General features: G+C 45.6%; 1 protein-coding gene across 2 annotated transcripts in view; it reads right to left on the bottom strand.

The window, feature by feature from the left end:
* Window positions 1-22,686, bottom strand: part of MACROD1 (mono-ADP ribosylhydrolase 1) — a 2,692,027-nt gene that overhangs the window by 22,762 nt on the left and 2,646,579 nt on the right. Inside the window, exons 9-10 of one of the 2 annotated variants that reach the window (XM_085626021.1) lie at window positions 11,966-12,047; window positions 10,265-10,305 (exon numbers count right to left, since the gene is read on the bottom strand). In XM_085626021.1, coding sequence (XP_085482147.1) covers window positions 10,301-10,305; window positions 11,966-12,047 — 87 coding nt within the window. In that variant the 3' untranslated portion in view covers window positions 10,265-10,300. The remainder of the gene's footprint in view (window positions 1-10,264; window positions 10,306-11,965; window positions 12,048-22,686) is intronic. The other variant, XM_085626020.1, reaches the window with a different exon arrangement.

Here is a 22,686-nt window from a genome sequence, read left to right on the forward strand (position 1 = left end):
ATTGACAGTGCAGTTCTCCGTCCCAATTCTTTAAAATACACATAAAGTGAACGTTGGCTCCACTCAGACACGCATTACTGTCTCACACCATGCTACCCCACCAATATTTGAACCGACGAGCTCCACTTTTGGAGGGGCAACACTAGCAAACACCACAGCCAACATCTGCATGTAAAAAGAAGCGTTGCAGGTGAAGAAACGCGTTACTTACCTGTAACAGCAGTTATCCAGTATTGGTGTCTTTCATAGATTCACATGCCTGAATCATTCCCCGTCATCGAGACGGGAGCCTCCGGTACATAAAAAAGTAATGTCCTATAGACATACATAGAGAAAAATAGGCCTAGGGGCCTCCCCTTAGTGGCCTATCCTTGTCCTTATGTAAAAAGGACCAAACTCTCAGAGCCAGCCAATCAGCCATCACCTCCCTCTAGAACCTTCCTGACAGGAGCCTCAGTCCCTCAGATTTTCGTACGCACTAAGCTAGGTAGGCGTAATACAGTTAGAGAGAGACGTGAGTCCTTCCAGGGGAGGCGGGAGGGTTGCATGTGAATCTATGAAAGACACCAATACTGGATAACTGCTGCTACAGGTAAGTAACGCGTTTCTTATCCAGTATTAGGGGTGTCTTTCATAGATTCACATGCCTGAATCAGAGTAGTCAGCAATACATTATGCACATTTCTGATGTAATCATGCCATATAGTCATTTTAGATAATACACATATTACCATGCGAGTTTGAAACATTGGCATACATCAATATATCATAGCAGTAAGAGATGTGCATACCAGGATGGCGGGATGTTGGAAGGCTCACCTCACTGGAATAGATGGCGAAGCACCGCCTGGCCCACTGCTGCATCCTTCATAAGTTCAGCATCCAGGCAGTAGTGTCTGGAGAAGGTGTGCAGTGACTTCCACGTCGCCGCTCTACATATGTCCAAAATCGGCACTCTAGCGAACAGCGCTGCTGATGTGGACATCGCTCATTGGAATGCGCTTCCACCCTAGCTCTCAAAGGCCGTCCGGCCCCGTCATGGCAGAATGCTATCGCTGAGGAGATCCACCGTGAGATGCTCTGTTTCGTTAGAGGCATACCCATCCTTGGCCTACTGTAGGCCACAAATAGCTGTGATGACTTCCTGAAGCTCTTTGTTTTGTCTATGTAAAACTTTAGACACCTTTTGAGGTCCAAGGAGTGGAGCGTCCTTTCTGCTGCGGTGGTAGGGTTTGCAAAGAAGGAACGTAGAACCACCGGTTCATTGAGGTGAAAGTCTGAAGGCACTTTCGGTATGAACTTGGGATTTGTCCTCAGCACCACCCTGTCCTGTTTGAACTGCATGAAGGGTTCCTGAATGGATAGAGCCTGTAGCTCGCTGACTCTCCTGGCAGATGTTAGAGCGAGCAGCAGAGCCGTTTTCCATGAGATGTACTTGATGGAAGCTCGATGAATGGGCTCAAAAGGGTGCTTCATGAGTTGGTTAAGGACTAAATTGAGGTGCCACGTCGGTGGGACCCGTCTAGGTCTTGGGAAGGACCTATATAGTCCCTTCAGGAACCGCTTGATAAGCCTACTGGACCAGAGAGACGGTCCTTTGTAAGTCCTGGTGAATCGTGAAATGGCCGCCAGATGCACCTTTATGGATGCGTGCGCCAATCCTGACTGTGCCAAGTGTAGTAGATATGGCAGTATCTGCTCGGGTTTGATATGGAGTGGTCTCAGGCCTTTCTCTAAACACCATGTGCAGAATCGTTTCCATTTTAGAGAGTAGGTTTTGTTGGTACTGACCGCTCTTGCTTTTGCCAGCACGTCCCTGCATTTCTGCGGGATGTTTAAATGACAGAACTCTCTGTGCTCAGGAGCCAGGCCGATAACCTGAGCGATTGCAGGTTCGGGTACTGCACCTGCCCATTGGACATTGTCAGCAGGTTCGGGTGCTGCCTCAGACGAATCGGTGTCCTGATGGAGAGGCGATGAAGATCCGAGAACCAGTGCTGCCTCGGCCAGAACGGGGCAATTAGGATCAGGGTACAGGGCTCCGCCTTCATCTTCCTGAGAACCCTGGAAATCATCGGAAACGGTGGAAAAGCGTACGCAAATACGCTGAACCAACCTATGGAAAAGGCATTTCCGAGTGACCTTGGTTGGGGACGCCAGCTTGCGTAGTTTGGGCATTTGGCGTTCTCCTTGGTGGCAAACAGGTCGATTCCTGGGACTCCCCATTCTGAGAATATGTGAGCCAGCGTACTCTTGTCGAGCTCCCATTCGTGGGAGAGGGATTTCTGTCTGCTTAGGGCGTCCGCAATGGTGTTGTCCTTGCCCGGGACATAGTCCGCCCTGACTGTGATCCCATGGAGTACAAGCCAGTTCCAGATCTTTTGCGATTCACGTGATAGAGTGAGCAAACGCGTTCCTCCCTGTTTGTTGAGATAGTGCATCGTCGTGGTGTTGTCTGTTCTGACGAGCACCTGGGAGTTCTGGATGCGTGGTAAAAAGGCTTGCAGCGCCAGATACACAGCCCTCAATTCCAGAAGATTGATATGGAGATGCTTCTCCTGATCTGTCCATTTGCCGCTTACTTGGAGGTCCTGTAGGACGGCTCCCCAGCCTTCCAGGGATGCATCGATGGTGATCACCAGCGGTGCTGCTGGAAGCAGGAATGGCAGTCCTATAGACAAATTCCTGTGATTTCTCCACCAATCCAGGCTCTTGGATATTTACGGTGTTATCCTCACAATGTCTTCGAACGAACCTGTACTCTGTGTCCATTGGTTCGTGAGGGCTTCTTGCAATGGACGCATCCGGAGTCTGCAGTGAGGGATGAGGAGTATACAAGAAGACATCACTCCTAGGAGTGATTTGTAGGTTCGAACTCTTAGGGACTTCCTTGATGCCACAGCCGTGGCCAGAGATATTATCTTGTTTTTCCTTTCCTCTGAAGGAAATGCCCTTGCGCATTCCGTGTTCAAGGTCGCCCCGAGGAAGGTGATGCTTCTTGTTGGGGACATGTAGGATTTCTCGTGATTGAGAGTCAATCCTAGATGTTGAAAAAGATTGGTGCAGGCGTTGGAGGATTCGGTCGCGCCTGCAGCTGAGGGTGCCTTTACCAGCCAGTCGTCGAGGTAGGGGAAGACTTGATGACCCATTTGACGCAGGAAAGCCGCCACAGGTGAAAGGCACTTGGTGAAAATCCGCGGAGCGGATTCGAGGCCAAACGGTAGGACCTTGAATTGGTAGTGTTGTCCTGCCACCTCGAATCTTAGAAACTTTCTGTGCCCCCTGAGTATCGGGATGTGGTAGTAGGCATCCTGAAGATCCAAAGATGTCATGAAATCTCCTTTTTCTAGAATGCCTAGTATTTCTTGGATCGTCACCATCCTGAACGACTGACTCTTCAGGAAAGAGTTGAGTGCCCTGAGGTCTAGAATGGGCCTCCACTTTTTCTCCTTCTTGCGTATAAGAAAGAAGCGGGAATAGAATCCTTTCTCCCTTTGAGACGATGGAACTCGCTCGATCGCTCCTTTCTTCAACATCGCAGATATTTCTCGGAGTAGCAGTCGCAGATGTTTGTGTGGAAGCCTGCGGGGAGGGGTTGCAGGTGGGATGGTGGTGAATTCCAGGGAATGGCCGAATCTTATTAATTGAAGTACTCAGCAATCTGTGGTGATGAGATGCCAATTTTCTAGGAAATGGGTCAATTTTCCTCCAATCTTTGATGAGGGAAATAGTCGCTGGACTGGCTGGAGTAATTGGTCACTGGCGTCCGCCGGTGTCCCTCTTCTGGTTTTTACCCCTGAAGTTTGATCTGCCATAAGAAGTCTGACGACCTTGTTGCTGCTTCTGTTGGTACTGGGATTTATTCTGGTAGGAATACGAGGACCTATTTTGATAGGATCCCCTGTAGGAGGACTGGCCTCTGGATTTGTTGCCTCGAAAGGACTGATTCCTTGCCTGCAAAGTACCAAGCGCTCTAGCAGTATCAGTGTCTTTCTTGATTGCTTGGAGCGCCTCGTCAATCTTATCCCCGAAAAGGTGTTGGCCGTCGAAGGGCATGTCCAGCACTTTCGTCTGCACCTCCTGCCTGAATGATGTTGCCTTAAGCCATCCCTGACGGCGCAGGACTGCTGCCCCAGCTAGTTGTCGAAAGCCTGTCATGGCCACATCTATGGCACAATCAATGATCTCAGCTGCCGAGGTTTGGCCCTCCGTAAGTAGTGCCTTGACCTCCTCCTGAACTGTGTTTGGCAGCTCCGCTATATATGGGGCTATATCTTCCCAAAGCTGGCAGTTATACCGCCCTAGCAGGGCTATGGAGTTGGCCACCTTGATGGTCATGGCCGATGTCGTAGAAAACCTTTTACCGATCGTGTCCAACTTCCTGCCTTCCTTGTCTGGTGGGGCTGACAGAGGAGAGGAAGGGTTGCGAGAATTCTTCTGGGCCGCCTGGGTTACGACCGAATCAGGTTTCGGGTGCCCATTAAGGCAAGCTGGCGCCGTGGTTGGAGCCTTGTACTTTTTATCCAGGCGTGGAACAACCGCATGTACAGAGGCCGGCGTCAGCATCAGTTTCTTTCCCTGGTCCCAGAGAAAGTCAATTATTGGGATCGACTTCGTTGTCTTCCTTGTTTGCTCCTTGAAGTCATGTAAGAAGCACTCGGTCTCAGTCGATTCCATCACCATATGAAACCGCGTCGCTGCTCTTTCCACTATCCTATGGAAACCGCCAATGTCCACTGGCGGTGAATCTGCTTGGCGCGGTTGCGGTGAAGCTGGGGAGGATGCCACATACTCTTCCTCCTCATCGTGATCCGACTGGTCTTCCTGGACTTCCCCCTCTTCCATTTCTTCAGCCTCCTCATCTGATGATTCTATCACCTGAGGTGGCACTTTCTCCTGGCGGAGCTGAGTAGTTTGCCGTGTCTGTTTTGGGGCTGTCGCTGGTGTATTTGTAGTAGGCGTCGGGCCCCCTGTCTCAGTTGCCGGTGATTCCGGGAAACGTTGTTTGTAGTCCTGGATAAGGTATTTGAGGTCATTTACAATTGACACGGGAAGGCATACCATCGGGGTGACCTCCGTGCGAACCTGATCCCGGAAAGGGTGTTCCTGGTAGCTCATCTCCTCCTGTTCTTCGTCCGTGCTCTGACATTTGACGTGCAGCTCTGAAGGGGAAGTAGCCTGATCCAGGAGTTCTTCTTCAGATTCCTCACTCTGGAGAATCTCCATAGGCAAATGAGTTTGCACCTTACTTGGAGACGTTGTTTCTGGTGTAATCTGCTTCCTGGTCAGTTTGCCAGACACAGAATCTTTTGCAGGATCCCCTGCCGTCGTCCGTGGTGTTGTCGACGGTGGTAGGGTCATAGACGACGTTTCTATGAGCTTGGATTTCTTCCATGGCTCAGTAATACCTATGGTCGACGACGATTCCTCCGTCGACGAGACCCTCGTCGACGGCATGGCCTTCGTCGACGGTGCCCCCGTCGACGATATTGTCTTCGTCGACGATGCTTTCGTCGACGATGCGCTCGTCGACGATTCATTTGTCGTCGACGCCTTCGTCGTCGACGTCTTCGTCGTCGACCCTCCCGTCGACGGGGGGCTCTTCATCGACGATGTCGTCATCGACGGGACAATCTTCGTCGTCGACGAGGTCTTGGACGTCGACGACGGCTTTAGCAGTATTACAGATGGAATAGGTGTACCTGCTGACGACGATGAAGGAGTGGTCGTCGTCGACGAGAAGACTGACGACGCTGTCGTCGTTGACACAGTTGTCGTCGCTGTGGAGACATAACCTGGCGCCCCAACTCCTTTTTGCGCTGAGGAGGTTGTCGCAAATTTGCTGGCCGACTGGGTAGGCTTCTTAAAAGTCTGAGAATCCTTTTCAGACACTGAAGATTTTGAAGATCTTGCCTCTGAAGACTTCTTGTGTGCCTTCATAGGAGGAGTGTCTGAGGGGCCAGGAGACGCCACTCTTGGCCTCTTCAGGGAGACTTCAGAGGTCCTTGAAAAGCATCCCTCTGAGGATACCACACTCTCCCTGTCCTTAAGCCTGTCCAGCCAGATGAGCAGACGACCTTCTCTGTCCCTCAAGGTCTTGTGAGGGAAAGACCTACATATCTTACAGTCCTTAGGTACGTGGTCAGGATAAAGGCAATATAGGCAGAGGTCATGCTTGTCGTCCACATGTAGCCTTTTCTTCCCACATGAAGAGCAGGCCCTGAAAAGGGCTTTCTTCTGGGATTCAGACATGCCAGAATTTAGAAGAAATAAATCACTCACTGCAGTGATAAGTGGCTTGAAGCAATCTCTGTTCAAGTCCTTGAAGAAATAAGTCACTCTTAAAAGTGAACAAGTTGGTTTTGAAGAGATCCTGAGGAGAACTCAGGCTGGAGACTCCCTAGCACAACGTGCGGTAGAAAATCTGAGGGACTGAGGCTCCTGTCAGGAAGGTTCTAGAGGGAGGTGATGGCTGATTGGCTGGCTCTGAGAGTTTGGTCCTTTTTACATAAGGACAAGGATAGGCCACTAAGGGGAGGCCCCTAGGCCTATTTTTCTCTATGTATGTCTATAGGACATTACTTTTTTTATGTACCGGAGGCTTCCGTCTCGACGACGGGGAATGATTCAGGCATGTGAATCTATGAAAGACACCCCTAATACTGGATAACTATTCGAAAACGCAGAGACGTTTTCATGGCTCCTTGTCCCTTCAGACAGTCCTACCTGCAGTTGCTGTGCTACTGGGACCACAGGAGGGGTATAGGTGTCAGCCATGTGGCACACACTCTCTTCCTGGTACGCAGCAAGCCTTAACGTGAAACTACATGGGCTAGCTAATGATTCCTTAAATGTAGGCATATGTTAACATACATTTGTATATATTGCTAATATGTACATGTGGGTGTAGTGTTCTGCTATATTTGCTACTTAATCCACTAAAACACAACAGGCATCAAAGTATGAGTGCATATTTTTCAGTTAAATAACTGTGGAATTACTCCATGTTTCCACTCTATTTACTCTGAAAACACAAAATAAATATGGATAAATATAAATCAGATGGCCAAAAAATAAATATGGATAAATACAGACTGAAATGTTGAAAAAATAAATAGCATAAAAAATGGAAGCCCTAATAATGATGCAGTTTGGGGGTGAATGCCTGGATGTTCCATTAAAAAGGGCTTGTTAGCAATGGTTCTGGTTTGATAAGGCAACGTTTCCAGAAGGCCTGTTTAGATAAGCAGGTTGTGGATGATTCCGCGCTGAGTATCTTCGAGAGGCTGTGGGTGAGAGGGGCCTTTGATGCAGCTGACACTCTTGTATGGAGCAATGGGTGTTGTATTTGATCATTTTTCTATCGGTCAGCCATTTTGGGGCTCATTTCTTTTAACTGCGCCTCTTTAGTCTTGGCTGGGTTCTGCATCCTTTGTTGCCTGTGAGCTCGTTTTCGAAGCATCCTAGAAAGAGTACAACAAAGTAGTCCAGAAATTGTGCTATATACAGCTCTAGTCAGTTACATCCACGGTGAGGGGCATTAGGAAAAGATTTTGCAGTGTCAGTCTCTCTGGTGCTATATCCCATTTGCTGTTTTTATTACCTGGGGTGTTACAGGTAGGCTGGATTCAGTCATTATGCTCATGTGCTAAAATCTTTCCTGATAGGTGGACGGAAATGGAGATGTTCTAATCTGAGATATGTATTTGTGATGTGTGTTTCTGGAAGAATGCACGTTTCCCCGCTGCATAGGAGGAAGCAGCCGGAGTTCGGATGCATTTTACTAGAGACAGCAGATCCAGTGGTTTGGGTACAGATTTGTGCAGAGTGTCTACCTGTGTATTTAAATACCTACTCGATAAGCTACATGGAAACATGAACCAGTTTGTAGCAAGGGAAATCTCAGACATGTCAAGGAGAGCACTTGCTGTTTCAGTTTGAAATGCTAGAGTTCTTTTGGAGGCATCCTTGGTGGTCTCTTGATGAACTTTCATACTCTGAAATAGAACAGAGATACTGGTTGGGAGAACCGCTGGAGAACTTCCAGTCTGTCAGCATGTCATACCAGACCTATATTACCTTCCAGAATGTGGAACAGCACTGTTAGTGAGATCTCATGTCAAAGCTTTAAGGGCATTTTTTCAAGACATTATGTATTTCAGAGATTGTCTTGTTTCAAGGCCATTGAAATTTCCCCATCTAGGGTTCTGCATCACCATTTATAACCTTTACATTGTTTCAGGGGCAGAACGTCATCGCAGAGCACCGTTTTCAAATATTAATAATGATGACAGAAGAAGCAAAAATATAGCTGTAGATGGTTTTTTTTATTTAAAAAAGTAAAGGGATCAATTCACACAGACGAATAAGGTAATTAAGAATATTGTCTTTTTATGGCTGTAAGCTAGAGGGTGTCCAAAATGCTCTGCGGGAGGATTTTCCTATATTTTAGATTGGTGTAAACGCTTGGGGCTGATTATGTAAAGACTCAGGATTCCATTTATAGCTAAGAGGGACTAAAAATCTTCCAATTTCTGGACGAAACTGTACATGCGGTGCAGGATTTTCGGCTGAATTACCTATACTGAATGGATAGTGTTGTGGAGGATATTTAGTCAGTGGACTCTGCCCTATATTTAGAGTTTCATCCAGATACTCAAGAATTTTCAGTCTCCTCCAAATTCTAAATGTAGCTCTGACGCTTTCTCCTGCCCCCATACATTGTCACCTTTTCCTGTTTGGCTGCCATTTTGTTTGCTCCCAATGCTTTCACAATAAATTACTAATGGTTGATAGTAACTTCCGCATTTTAGAGGGTCGATAAACACTATTGCCTTATTTATAGACCTTTTCTTGTCCAAGAGATAGGCCTTTCTTCTGATAAACATTTTCTGCCAGGAATGCTGTCACTTAGGGGCCGATTAAGATGTTGGTAGGAGTTGCCTCTGACTGACATCATGGCGGAATTGGGACCGGCCGACTTCAGGTCGGCAATCCCTACTGCCTAATTACAATGCAACCGCACATGGTGCGGTTGCATACTCACATTTCCCGGCCGTAACAGAAGCTCCCACAGAGAAATGGGAGATTGTGTTTATCCATGCATCCCGTGGCAGGCACCTCAAGGTGCCTGCCACAAGGTGCAGGGATCAACAAGGGGGCACCATCGGTGTCCCTTTGGCCCCCAACCGGAAGCCGCAAACAGAAGGGGGCCCCCAAACATGCTTTCTGACAGGCTTTCGACGTCGGAAAGCCCAGCATGGAAAGCCTGTCGGAAATCGTGCATCGTAATCCGGACGGCGTAAAAGGCCGTCCATATGGATTATGGGCTGGCTTCCGAATAGCAACCGGCTCCTTGAGCCTGTCTGAATCCAGCCGTAATGACTGTCTGGTTTCAATTCCAACCGGCTGTATTGTAATCAGCTGGTCGAAATTGAAACCGACGATCTCGGTCAGAAAGCCTCCGACCTAATGTTGGAGGCTTTCTGACCGAGATCGTAATAGGCACCTTAGTTTCTCGCAGAATGTCATCTATTTGACCCCAATGTTCAGAAAATATCCCGGGTGCATGTGCAAACAGAAAATGTGATAGACATTCTAAATGTCTTTTTAACTCACTAATTACAGAAACAAAGTAGAATGCCACATCTGCTGTGTTCTAGCTGTACTTTGAAAGAGAAAGAAGCTAGACTTATCCAATATAAAAAGGGCATGCTATGATACAAACCCAGATAGGATTATTCATTTGATGTGGCCTGTCACAGCCCCTTGGCTGAGACAAGTAATATTCCATAATCCGTTTTGGAAGATTTGTTCAAGTCCATGCCTAAAGACCCACAGTAAGGAAATCTCCAGTCTGCCCTCAAAGTCAGTTGGGTCACTGTCTTCTGCCCCCTTAGCTTCCTCAGGATTAGCCAGTCTTTGCACGTTTCCACCAGCTGTCTAATGCTTGTGGACAATATTGAGGTGGCCTTGGTTCAGATATAGACACCAAACTCTGAGGATCATAGATATGACAAATCTGCCATCATTACATGCAAGTGCCTTACGAAACCCCTAAACTAAGTATGTTGTTCTGAAGAAGCACCCACTTGTAGTTGGGAGTCAGTTTCCTGATAGCAGCCTTGGATGAGCCACATGTGGGAGGTGTTAGTGACACTGGCCCGAGTGACGTGAATCTTGTGAAGAAAATCAAAAATATTCAACTCTTTTTGTTAGTCACACCACACACCAGGCAGGCATTGCACGCAACTGAATTTCTTACCAGCCAGAAAAAGAGAGATCGTAGGACAAATGGATGTTAAGCTAGAACACAAAGAGAAAGAATTGGTGGGGTTACTGTCAGAGCCAAGCCTTGAAATGGAATCAATGTTCTACGGGTGTGGGGTTGTAATGTATGACTAGAAACGTCCACTGAAGGATGCATCTGGAAATTCTTGATGTGAGCTGGTGCAGGGCAGGGGGCTTGGGATTGTGCAGTGGATTTGGGAAGTCATTCCAAAAAGATACTAAGGGCTTGTCAGTTGTTACCTGTGGTAAGTAATTCTGGAATCAAACAAAAATATCAGTACTGCAAGATGTGGTATTTACAGGGCTCTGTGGTACCAAGCAGTTCCAAGTTCTACACCCTGGAATGAGGGCTATGCCGGAATGGTAAAATGAGGCAAAGTGAAAATAACCACAGTTTGTCAGAGAGGTGTATTTACTCAAATCAGGACAACAGTTTAGAAACTGTTCTGGGGAGCAGGACAGCAGACTAGTTGTGCATAGGTTTGTTTGTATCTGCTTGTAATCATGCCTTGGAAGGCAGGACCACATGATTTTACTACACGGTGAAATGCGGACAGAATCGTCAAACTAAAAGTATCTGCAGGTTCAGCTACACCAAGTGGGGGACAGATACTACGGGCCAGGAGTCAATTCTATCTCATTGTGACATACAAGGTCAGATTCTAAGCACAAAGTATCTTCTCTATATCCAGAAAATAAATGGAATGGAAAGAATTATTGGCCATGAGTCCCTCTAATCACTGTCCGACAGATTTGATAGAATTTGAATCCCTTCTATCTCTTATATCACGTGGTGACATAGTATGGAAAGACTCAATAGGCGATGGATCCCTTCTATCTCTGTTATAAGTCTGGTGTGGACACAACTGATGGAAATGGACCTTGACTCGCTTCTATTTCCACTGTAGCACAGGGTGGCATGGTGTGGACAGACTCAATGTGCCAATAATCTCTTCTATCTCTGTTAGACACATGGTCGGAACAGACTTGAGGGACCTTGACTTATACTAAATGGTGGAAACAGACTGGGTGGATCAACCATTTCTATTATACCAAATGGTGGGGACACGCCTGATGGACCATACATTCAATCTGCCCTATACCATGTGTTAGGCTCTGACTTCATGAACAAAGACTCTCTTCTATATGTTACACAATGTGGCAGGAAAAGTAGACCAGGTTGGATGGACCATAAGTCTTTTTTTTTTACACTATGGTAGAGGTAGACTTGATGGCTCAAAAGTCTTTTCTATCTGGTACACTATGTTGTGGGGGCAGACCTGATAGGCTACAGGATCGATCTATTTCTATTATTACTTGGGGTGGGCACAGCCTTCATAGATATGAATTAATTTGATCTCTATTCTATAACCATGTGTTGTGGAAGACTTGAAAAAAGTGACTTCCTTCTGTCTCTGAGATCCATGTAGTGGGGACACACTCTGAGGACCATGAGTTTCTTTTATCTTTGTTATGTCATGTGGTAGGAACAGGCTTGATAGAATTTAAGTCACTCCTACCGTTTACACTGTGGAGGGACAGATTCGACTGAAAAAGGATTCCTTTCGCATCACAGTGGGGACAGGGTTCACAGTAAACACATTTTTTGGTCCCACTGTAAGAGGATGGAAACCTCACGGCACCAGCAAAACTTGATGTGAGGAGTTGCACGTACCTGTTGGGAAATAGTCAGCCATTTTCTTAAGGTAGATCTCTTCATCCTTCTCCAAGAAAACGCAGATGATGATGCGGTCCACCTGTAACTCACAGCAGAAGAGTGCAAAGTCACAGCAAGAACCATAGAACTTCTACCCAATAGACTCCCCTAAACGTAGGGACATTTAGAGCCAAAGCTTAGTTTTCTGAAAGGAGAAGCATCTACTTCTAAAGCTGGCTTGGGGTAAAGAGAGACAGAAACTTGGGGACCAGGAAGCATGTCAAATAAATGGCGATGATACAAACTTTGTTTTCTGTTTCAAATTTGTATTGGCAATTCAGACAACACATTTGTTCAGTTAGTTCAACGTTTGCACAAGCATTTGAATCTAACAAAATCTCCTATTACAGCTTTGAGAGTATTGAAAGGCACACTCACCACTTTTGTTTGATTCACCAGACATAAGCTACTTTCCTGCACAACAAATCATCATTAGCCATTACTTCTGCATGGAGACATAATTTCCCCCAAAATAGATCAGTGTGATAAGCAATAGCGATTAATCCTTATGAAGGCAGTCAATCATTGGAAGTGTACATCAGCAACAAGAACATATTACATTCTAGCTGCACAGCCTGGAACACATCTTCCTGCCTGTAATTTTATCCTTGCCTACCACTTTGGCAGTAACCCAACAATTTAGATAATTTAGATATGGTGCAACATTTCAGTATGAGCTCTGCAATTCATAGAAGCTTGCTTTTCAGCTAGAATAGGAGTATAGTTGATGAAGATACCAACTGCGGCCCGTGCAGGTAAGAGCGGTGGGGCCGGGTGAGGGGGGATTTCGACTGACGGTGACGAGGGAAAATTAAATAAATAATTAATGTTCCCTTGTCATCGTCCATCGATATCCCCCTCCCAACCGGCCCCACTTGCCCACTGCTCTTACCTGCACGGGCTGCAGATGGAATATGCTGACCTACGTCTCATCGTTCTTCACATGATAAGAACAAGGATACCTCCTTGAGGCTTATTCAAGTTCCACCCCAGTCAATTTATCTAGCAAATCAGTCACCTTCTTGCAAAAGTCCTGAACTATTGTTCATTCGAAGATGAGGTGAAAAAATGAAGTCCCTACTGCCCTGGGCTGCTCTGTTACACTATGGTCAGTTTTACGGAGACTCGCCAGGGTAACATACATGGAATAAAGTTCCCACTGATATAAATCATGAGGAACCTGCACATCAACTTGGAGTGGCAAAGGTGCATAGAGAAACGAAGTTTAAGACTTAATTCCTTTATAGGGTCAAAGAACTCTGGGGTGACTTAAAATATCGTTTCAAAATATGGCAGAGGATATTGTCTTCATTATAACCTGCTCACACCCCTTCTTTTCTAAAAAAAAAAAAGTGATCTCTTGCTTCTTCGTATGAGCAATGCCCGTTGCAAATATGTGGAATAAATACAGAATTGGTTCACAAACTTAAACACACCAATGTATAGCTAATAAAGTCAAGTCAAGTCAAACATTTTTTATTGTTGCAGTTAATTAAAACCATAACAATGCAATTACTAAAACAGAAAGCTGCAATAAAAATTTTGTTTCCTAAAAGTCATAAAAATCTTTCGTTTAACTAGTATTACATATATAGAAATATCATTGTTAAAAAAATGCAGACATTTTCAGCTAGGAAAGCTCATAATGTATCTGAACATGTAGAGAGATTCCTGTTTTCAATGCACTGAACTACAGCTTAGTAAAAAATCAAACAGACAGCCACAAATGGCTTGTTTCTCCTAATCTCATGAAAACAGTCGAGATGAGTTAAAAAACTAGCTCTCGTTTTCAATGTTCAAGCAGCACTTGTACTTCTAACCATGACTTGCCTTCCACACTGTGTGATGCTCTAGTAACAGGTGTTGTGACATCACAGTTATTCCAGTCAACCAGCTATGCTATTTTATTTTTACAGGTGACTAGGGAAGTCAGACCTAGGCTGCAATAAGAAATTCAGTGCAGGTTTCCTTGTATTAGAGATCTTTTGTTATGTTAGCATCGCTCAGTGTAGCACAGCAAATTATTCCTGAAGGAATACCTCGGAGCTTTGATGAAGTATGAGTCTAGCGAAACAAACTAAAACAGCCATGTTTTGGGGATTAAAAAAAAAAACCTTCCCAGTTCTGTACACAAACAAATTTGTAGCAAAAGTGTATTCCAGTAGACGGGGGCCAGATAGGAGAATGACCTCCCGCCGAATCTGGAGGCACGAATCTGCGGAATTTAAAGTAGGGCTTTGTCAGTGGATCTCAGCAATCTCGTCGGAGATAGTTTCTAAGTCTCTTTTGTAAGTAGGATGGAGAGTTGCCAATCCAAGATTTGTGGGTAAGAAAACACATCTTAAAAATGAGCCTTTTCCTAATAGGTAGCCAATGAGAGAGTGTCGTATAGGAGCAGAGGGAGAACCAGACAGGAGGTTGCACACAAGTCTGGCTGCACTATTCTGCACCACCTGTACTTTAGACAGCAAGGTCTCATTTGCACCTACAGGTAAAGCATTCCCATAGTCAAGACAACTTCTAATGAAGGCTTGGCTTGTACTAGTGTTTTACTAGAGGTAGGGGGGAGCCAAGGAAACATTTTTTTCAATTGTCGCATGGTGGCAAGATTGGTCCCACATGTTCTTTCATGGACAGAAAGGTGTCTAGCTCAACACCGAGATTTTTAGCTCCCAGTTTGGGTGGCCACCAACCTGACTTCCACAGGAGTTGGGCTTTACCGAATCAAAGTATTTCAGTTTTTTCTCCATGTAGTTTCAGGCAGATGTTGGACATCCAAGAAGCTATCTTCCTCATACCGTCAGAGAAGCGTGCTTTCACCCATTCCAGATCGGGCCAAAGGAGAAGACCAACTGAGTGTTACTTATTTTCTTTTTTTTGTAGTTTTTATATAGTGCAAACTTGACCCGAAGGTATCAGAGCGCTTTACAGGAGCACCAGTTGTGTTACACAAGGACACGTAGACAGGGGGAGATTTAAGTGATTTGCCCAGAATCACAGGATGTTGAGCATCACTGCTGAGGCTCAAACTCGATTCCCCAGATTAGAGATCGGCCACCCCAGCCATTTGGCTATATCCTCTCCTCTAATGGCATATGATATTGTTTCAAAGCCACATGTCTTGACGATTTGTGCCAAAGGGACAACGTAGATATTGAAAAACGTGGGGCTTTGTGTTGACCCTTATGAAACCCCTTTACCGACTGGCATGGTGTGTGATTTAAAGGGCTTCAGAGAGATAGTTTGAGTATGGTCTTTAAAAAAACCAACTAACCATTGGAGTGCTTTGTCATAGACTCCAGTGTGTGCAGCCTGCAAATTAGGATATTATGGGAGAACGTATATGAGGCCGTGGTTACGTCGAAAAGCACAAGCATCATTGGGGTCGCTGCATCCAGGGATAGTCTGATAGTATTAGTGACAGAGACTAGTGCAATCTCTGTACTGTGACAAGTTCTAAAGCCGGACTGGGAGAAATCGAGGTGTTTATGTAGTTCCACCAAAGTAGAGAGCTTCTTGTTTAAAATGCTCTCTAAAGGTTTGCTAAGGAAAGGGATTAGCGAGATTGGGCATTAATTTTAGGGACTATTAGGGTCAGCTTGGGCTTTCTTTAAATGGGGAGAGTTGGGCAGTTTTTTGGACGACAGGGACTGAGGCTGAGTCTACGGAAAGATTAAAATGGGACATAATGGCGGGAGGGTACAGGTCCAATGGTGACCCTGATTTGGCTGTTCCTAGCAGCCTCTGGGTCTGCTCCAGAGTGCAAGGGACAGAACTTTCCAGATGAATCATGGCCTCAGGTGAAGGCAAACTAAAATCAGTAAGATAGTCAAATTGGCTCTGAGTTGGGGGGAAATTTGGATAGATATTATTTATCTTCAAAAAAGTTGGCTAACGACTCGCAAAGCTTTTGTGTAGCCAGGATCACACGCATGCAGGTGTGTGGTTTGATTAAACCAGAATGTTTTGGAGAGAGTTTTTATGGAATTGCCTGCTTGTTCAATCTTGTTTATTGTAACGTTTTTATGGACCATTTTGATAGTTTTGTGATAGCTCTTCAGCAGCAATTTGAATTCTTCTTTATCTGTGGAAGCTTTGGTCCCTCGCCCTCGCCTAGCCAGCCTTTTGCACCTGGATTTTCCCAGTTTTAAATCAGCTGAAAACCAGGGGGCATTGTTTCTTCTAGAGGCAGCAGGAGCCTGTATGAGAGGGACGATGCGGTCAAGTACCTGGTAAAAGGAATCATGAAAATCCCCCAGAGCGACCCTCACATTTAAATTACTGAGAGACTCAGATGGAGGGTAAACCTCAGCAAAGGAGATTGGAGAGAGATGTCCACTGTCTCATAGCTAGTCTAGACATTAATTCAAGTTTACCAGCTCATTTGTTTTTGGAATTTGAAAATTACTCAAATAGTGGTCTGTCCAGAGAAGCGGTAAGGGGGGGGGGGGCCTAATGAGTAGGCCCCACCATGTCGTCCAAAAGAAGGAACATCTCATTCTTTTGGCCATTTTCGCAGTGAAAATTGAAATCCCCCAGAAGGAAAAGATTGTTAGATGCCAAGATGTGAGGATCAATACGCTCCGCTAAAAGATGGCTGAAGTTTTTCGTAGCTTGAGGAGGATGATCTTCCTTTAAGAAAATGGTGCAGAATACGTTTCAGGCAAGCATTCCTTGATAGCTTCTTAGTGTATTGGAAAACACCTTATAACGGGGCTGATGGCATTGAAAGGACATTTCATCGGTAGTCAGGCACTTTCACTAGCCAGCACCCACTTGATCCTCTCCCTCTCCAGGCAGGCACATTAGTTCTTCCCTTCTTTATTCAGCAATAATATTTTTGACAAGATGGTGGCAAAAAACTGCATGGTCTAGTGTAGTGCCATGGTGTGAGAATGTCAGTTTGTGCTGCACTGGGGATGCTACTGAATGAGAAAAAGTGATGATGCTTGAAATACTGGAGACTAGGGATGAAGGGAGTCTAACAGTTAATTACTGCGGGAGGGAAGATGAAAGTCCTGACAAGAGCTCAGAACATGATGCTGTACTTAAGGGCTCAACATGTAATAACGATGTCTGTGACCTAGCAGGGTGTCTCCAGATTCACCTGGGTTCAGACCTCGCCTCTAGTTTGCTACAACACCTAGAGGTCGTACCTGTGGAGCGTGCATTCCTGCTACCGTGAGGGGAATACTGTCAAAAAGGTGCATGCTTATATACACTAAATTAAAATCCGGAGCTCCCATACCCAGGAGCGGCCCGTGCAGTTAAGAGCGGTGAGGCCGGGTTGGGAAGGGGGGGGGGGGGAAATCGACAGACGACCACAAGGGAAAATTAAATAAATAATTAATTTCCCCTCATCGTCGTCTGTTGAATTCCCCCCTCCACCCGGCCCCACCACTCTTACCTGCTCGGGTCGCTGCTGCCCAGACCCTCTTTGCAAAAGATGTCAGTAATCAGAGAGCTACTGTAGAGTGTTTTGCTGCAAACCAATTGCCTTTGCATCATACCAGATTTCATAAAGAAAGAGACTTCTTGGTGATAACACATTGTTGTTTCTTGTAGGGATGCCGAAGAACCCCACAGCTGGTTGTTCCAGCTGTTCCATCCTGTGTTTTTAAAATTGTTTCCCCTGAAACTTCCTCTGTTTTGGAGTGCTCGAAGCCCCCTAATCCTATAGACTAGTCACACTTAGACTTCAGTGCGTCTTGGAACAGGCGTGGTTGTTTAGGGTAAAAGGAGCGCCCTTTCGAAGAGTCTTAATGAACATAGTGCTCAACCCTCAACATCCTACAAGGGCCTTACAGGTTGTGGGAGTGGGCATGAGGTTTTTGGGGATACAGTATGGCTCAAGAGAAGTCTACTGATCCCAGGGGCGTGGCTTGGTCAGTAATACTGGGGGAGCGGGGGGAGCTTCAGATTTTCCAACAATCACGCTGGCATATAATGTTGCAATAGATTATACAACAAGAAGGGCGCATGAGAGGGACTTACGAGCAGTGAAAAGGGAGAGGAATGCGGATTGACAGGGGTACTAAGTAGGAGAAAAAACGATATTATGTAAATTAACCAACAGTTTTGAAGACTTTCAAAACAGAGAGAGGGAGAGAGTGTGTGCTTTTTTCCTATGTGTATGTAAAAATTGCTGATGAATTCTGACAGACACCTCACCATACCCAACTGAAAGCACCTGTACCCAAATGATTACCAGAAAATACAATTATTGGAGGGGTGTAACACCCCAAATACCCCCCAGAAGCTACGCCCCTGACTGATCCCCATGTAAAACCTAGGATCCACCCGCAAATGGCACTACTTGCCCCCATCATTAGTGTGTGTCGTGTCAGTACGCCCTATAACAAGCATTGGCAGGGTCAATACATTTTGCTTATGGGTGAGCTATTTGCTTTGGCAATCGGGTGGGGTGGGCAGCGGCGTCGGGCACAGGTAAGAACAGAGAGGCGGGGCGGGGTGGGGAGGCCGACAGATGACGGAATAGGTATTATTTATTTATTTAATTATACCTATAACGCCTTCTGTCGGCTGACGTCCTCCCACCCCGCCCTGCCCCATCGCGTTTACCTGTGCCGCCCGCCGCTGGGTGTGTGGAATGCTGGATAATGGCACAGGTCAAAACAAAAGCACTATAGAGCTTTTTAGGTCGAGCCTAGAGTCAGCGTGCATGCGCTGCTCTGCGAGGCATGAAGCAATCCCTCAGTGGAGTTTAACCACTCCTACCACTTTTTTTTATAGGTTGCTTGGTCAACCTTTCCAAATTACCTTTGTGTCATTGGTGAACAGTGTGCATTTGTCCCACCTCGTGGCTGGTTTGTTACCGCCCATGCGATCGACCCTGCTACAATGATTATTTCACTAGTGGCCGCATGTTTTGTTTTGGTGCACCACTTTTTCTTTCTGTTCGTTCTGCCCTCCCCTTGCAGCTCTCTTGTGTGTATTTTTTTTAGGCAGGGGTTTCCCTCAAGACGTGTAGATACTTTCGAGGTGCTTGTTTACTTTAGAAACAGATGGTATGTTTCATACGCTTTCCCTCTCCAGCTCGTGATTTAGGACTTTATTTCATAAGGGTTTTAACAATTAAATGTGCCACAGCACAACCCCTGCAGCTTGACTCGTCCCCCATCACCCTCGTGCTTCTTGTTTCAGTGGCTGCATGCATTTATTTTGTAATCCTTGTTTCTTCCCTCGGGCTCTGGGACCCGAGGAGAGGGCGGGGTACTGCAGGGGACGCTCTGCAGGCTTGTTTTTAACAGCAGAGCTCATCCTTTAACACAGACATAACTGCAGGCCCCTTCATCTCAGCCCCCAATGGCATCAGCTCACTGTGTTACAATGTAATTATTTCTGAAAGGAATGCGGCTGCCCGCGGCCCCTTTAATCCCATTTGGGCACTTCCCCACCCCCACGAATAATGGGGGACTCCAGGAGGAGTCCCCTTACCAGACGCGAGAGGCGCGTCACTTCCGGTGCTCTGAGGAGGTGGGGAGGTATATATGCCTCCCCCGGCCATCTTGGCGTCCTCTTTGCGCCGGACACGCCGTCCGGGGGTTTGCCTTGCTACGCTCCGCCCTGAAAGGGGCGTGAGTAATAAGGGACCAATATGTCACATGATCCAGTAAGGGGATCACCCCCAAAAGGGTAGCGCTGATTGGATTCTCCACAGTGCTTGGCTCATCAGGCGGGCAGGACAGCATAGGTTAGTACAGCTGCCTGCCCTTGGATCGCCCGGAAGATAACCCACCATATTGCATACTTTTGTATGGAATAAACCTGCAGCAATATTTTTTCCAAACAAAAGTTGTGTTGTGTATTTATTTATGCATGCATATTCTGTTGTGGTCTGGGTGGGGTGTGTTGCCAATAATGGGACTAAGGGCTGTGCAGCTATCTGTGTATGAAGACTGTGGAAGACTTAGGAGCTGGCATTTACAACATGAGAGGTAAACTACTGGTTTAAACAAAAATAAAAAAAAACATTGGATTGGAGTTCTCGATCAGTGGGCACCGATTTTTGTGAGTGAGGGAAGGGGTTAATATCCTCTTAGAGCAAAGAATATTTCTTTCTCTGGCATTTCCTTATTTATTTGTAGTTTTATATGGCTTATATCAGCCTCAAAGGATGAAGGTCGATTACATATAATCCACTTGCAAAAGTAATAGTTCCATAAAATCGAAACCAAATGAATATATTTAATATGTGTTCAATCATTGCAATAAACATTACACTGGGACATTTATTAAAAAATATCTTCCTCTTTCCGTGGTTTTATATGGTTGTACATGTTCATGCCTCTGTTTTTTTGTGCCTTGTTTCTGTGTATCAAGTATTTCTGTATATTTAGCTGTGTGTTTGTTTTTTCTGTGTGTCTGTGGGCGTGTTCTGTGTGCATGTTTACATTTTTCTATGCATATACGTCTGTGCTTGTGTAAATAGCTTGCTGTGTTCTTTTTTAATAATTGTTTTTAGTGTTAATGCAGTTGATTCATTATTATGACAGGCAGGACTGTCTGCTGCTTGACACCACCAGAATAAGTAGAGTTAGGGCTCAAGAAACATATAGAGGACAGTAGGGGGGTTACTGTTCATCCAGACATCGAACATTTTTTACATGCATATTTATGCTTTTTTTCTTTATGTTGCTGGTGTGTAACACTTCTCACCACATGCCTCCGAACCATGTACACTTACCCCATTCCACTCTTTCTCTTCCCAAGCCTTTCTCAAAGCTTACAACTATTTGCCCAGTGCAGGTGATTGTGTAATATGCCCCACAAATGTTTAAAGTGGTAACAAGAATTGACCATGGACATGTAATACAGAAATGCATTAAATACTAAAAAAAACGACCAGGGTACATATCAAAATCAGCATTTCAGTATCCAAGCCTGGGTATCTAGGTTTCTACATTTTGTTGTTCCTGGGTTCACAGACCTTTTTAAAATGCACCTCACTACCCCCACCCTTGCTCCTCATTTTCTCTCCTCACCTGTTGATTCCCCATTGTCGCTGCTCGTCCTCCTCCAAACCCCCACACTCCGCGTCATTTCTTTTCCATTGAAATTGCATACCCTGCCCACCACCCTCCCTGCTGCTTGCTCGTTGTTCCTGCCCTGTCCCCCACTCCAGGGCTTCACTCCTCCTGAGATAGCTTACAGGGCACAGCACCCAGGATAATGTGCTGCATGGCTAAGCACTTTAAAGGTTCCAAAGGCGAGACCTACTGGCTTTGTCAATGCTTGTTTTCCTTCTGTCAGTTGGGAGAGGGAAACAAACATAGACAGGGTGAGAGAAGAAACAGGATGAATGAGTAGAAAAGAAACAGGACTGAAGCGGGCGGGGGTGATTACAAATGAAAAGTGCCGCGCTTTGTGCAGTATGTCGACATCAAAAACACTCACATAGAAGATTCAAAATGCAGTAGGATCAATAATTCACAATATAGGGAGGTAGCTAGAACATTAGCGGGTTAGAATTTCACAACAAGAACCATAAAATCAAACATAAAACTGACACTTACTTTACATAATTGTAGATTATGTGCACAGCTCCATTAAATGTTCAACAACAAAGAAAAAAACTTTTAATGCAGCTCATAAGTAGAGAAAATGTAAATATGAACCAACTGACAGGTTAACGTTTTTATGAAAGCGTGACGTCAGATGATAGTAATCATTTTAGACGCCAAAAGATGAACGTGTGTAGGCGGCCAGTATTTGTGCACTATTATACAGCGCAAATTCAACCCAAAAGCAATATAACTTTTTTTTTAGGCACAGGATAGTAGTGATTTGTCAAGAATCACAGGATGTGGAGGGGATGCCAACGGGTTTCCTCAGGTCCAAAGTCTGCAGTTCTGTTGTTATGCCACATTCTCTCCATCTGTGTCAATCCAAAAACAAGCATTGGCATAGCCAACGGGTCTCGCCTTTTGGACATTATAAGTGTGTACCCATGCAGCACATTATCCTGGGTGCTATGCCGCCAGGGATTTAAGAGCTATACAATTACTACACACTGTGTTTTTAGGTCTCACGCCTAGCGTTGCACTGCGCAGCAGTGCTCGCGCAGCGCGAGACATTTAGTAGGTGAAAAATGGGGATTCAGCACTGACCTATGAATCGCACACGCTCGAGCGATTCCTTTTGTGCTACTCCATTGGCCTTTTCGTGCATCTTTTTATAAAAGACTGCACGCAATTGGCCAAAGGCGGGCGCATTGCTCCGCCCATGGCCTATTGGTGTCTATTACGCGCTTGATGCGCGTAATAGACACCAGTAGGCCATGGGAGGAGCACATGGCCTTTTGGTGTCTATTACGCACTTGGTGCGCGTAACAGACACCAATAGGCCATGTGGTTTCACTTATCGTGCCCAGACACGGGCGTGATCATTGAAATCACATGCTTGGCTGTGGCGCGCGTGCGTGCACCACTTGCAGGCTTCTTTGTTTTCCCTATCGCGATCACGTTCAGTTTGCGATTGTTTTCCTTGCTGTTTGTTTTCTTTTTTCTGTAGACAGTTACAAATTAAATGATGGGAATACTTTAGTCCAGCAAACAAAGGGTATTTGGACTTTGCGGTCACTCTGCCGAAATCTGCATTGTAGTACAAAATAACCGATAAAAGAAACGTCTAACTGTATATAGTCTCACTAGTGTTTA

This window comes from Triturus cristatus, chromosome 9 (genome assembly GCF_964204655.1).
Source record: "Triturus cristatus chromosome 9, aTriCri1.1, whole genome shotgun sequence".
Lineage (NCBI taxonomy): Eukaryota > Metazoa > Chordata > Amphibia > Caudata > Salamandridae > Triturus > Triturus cristatus.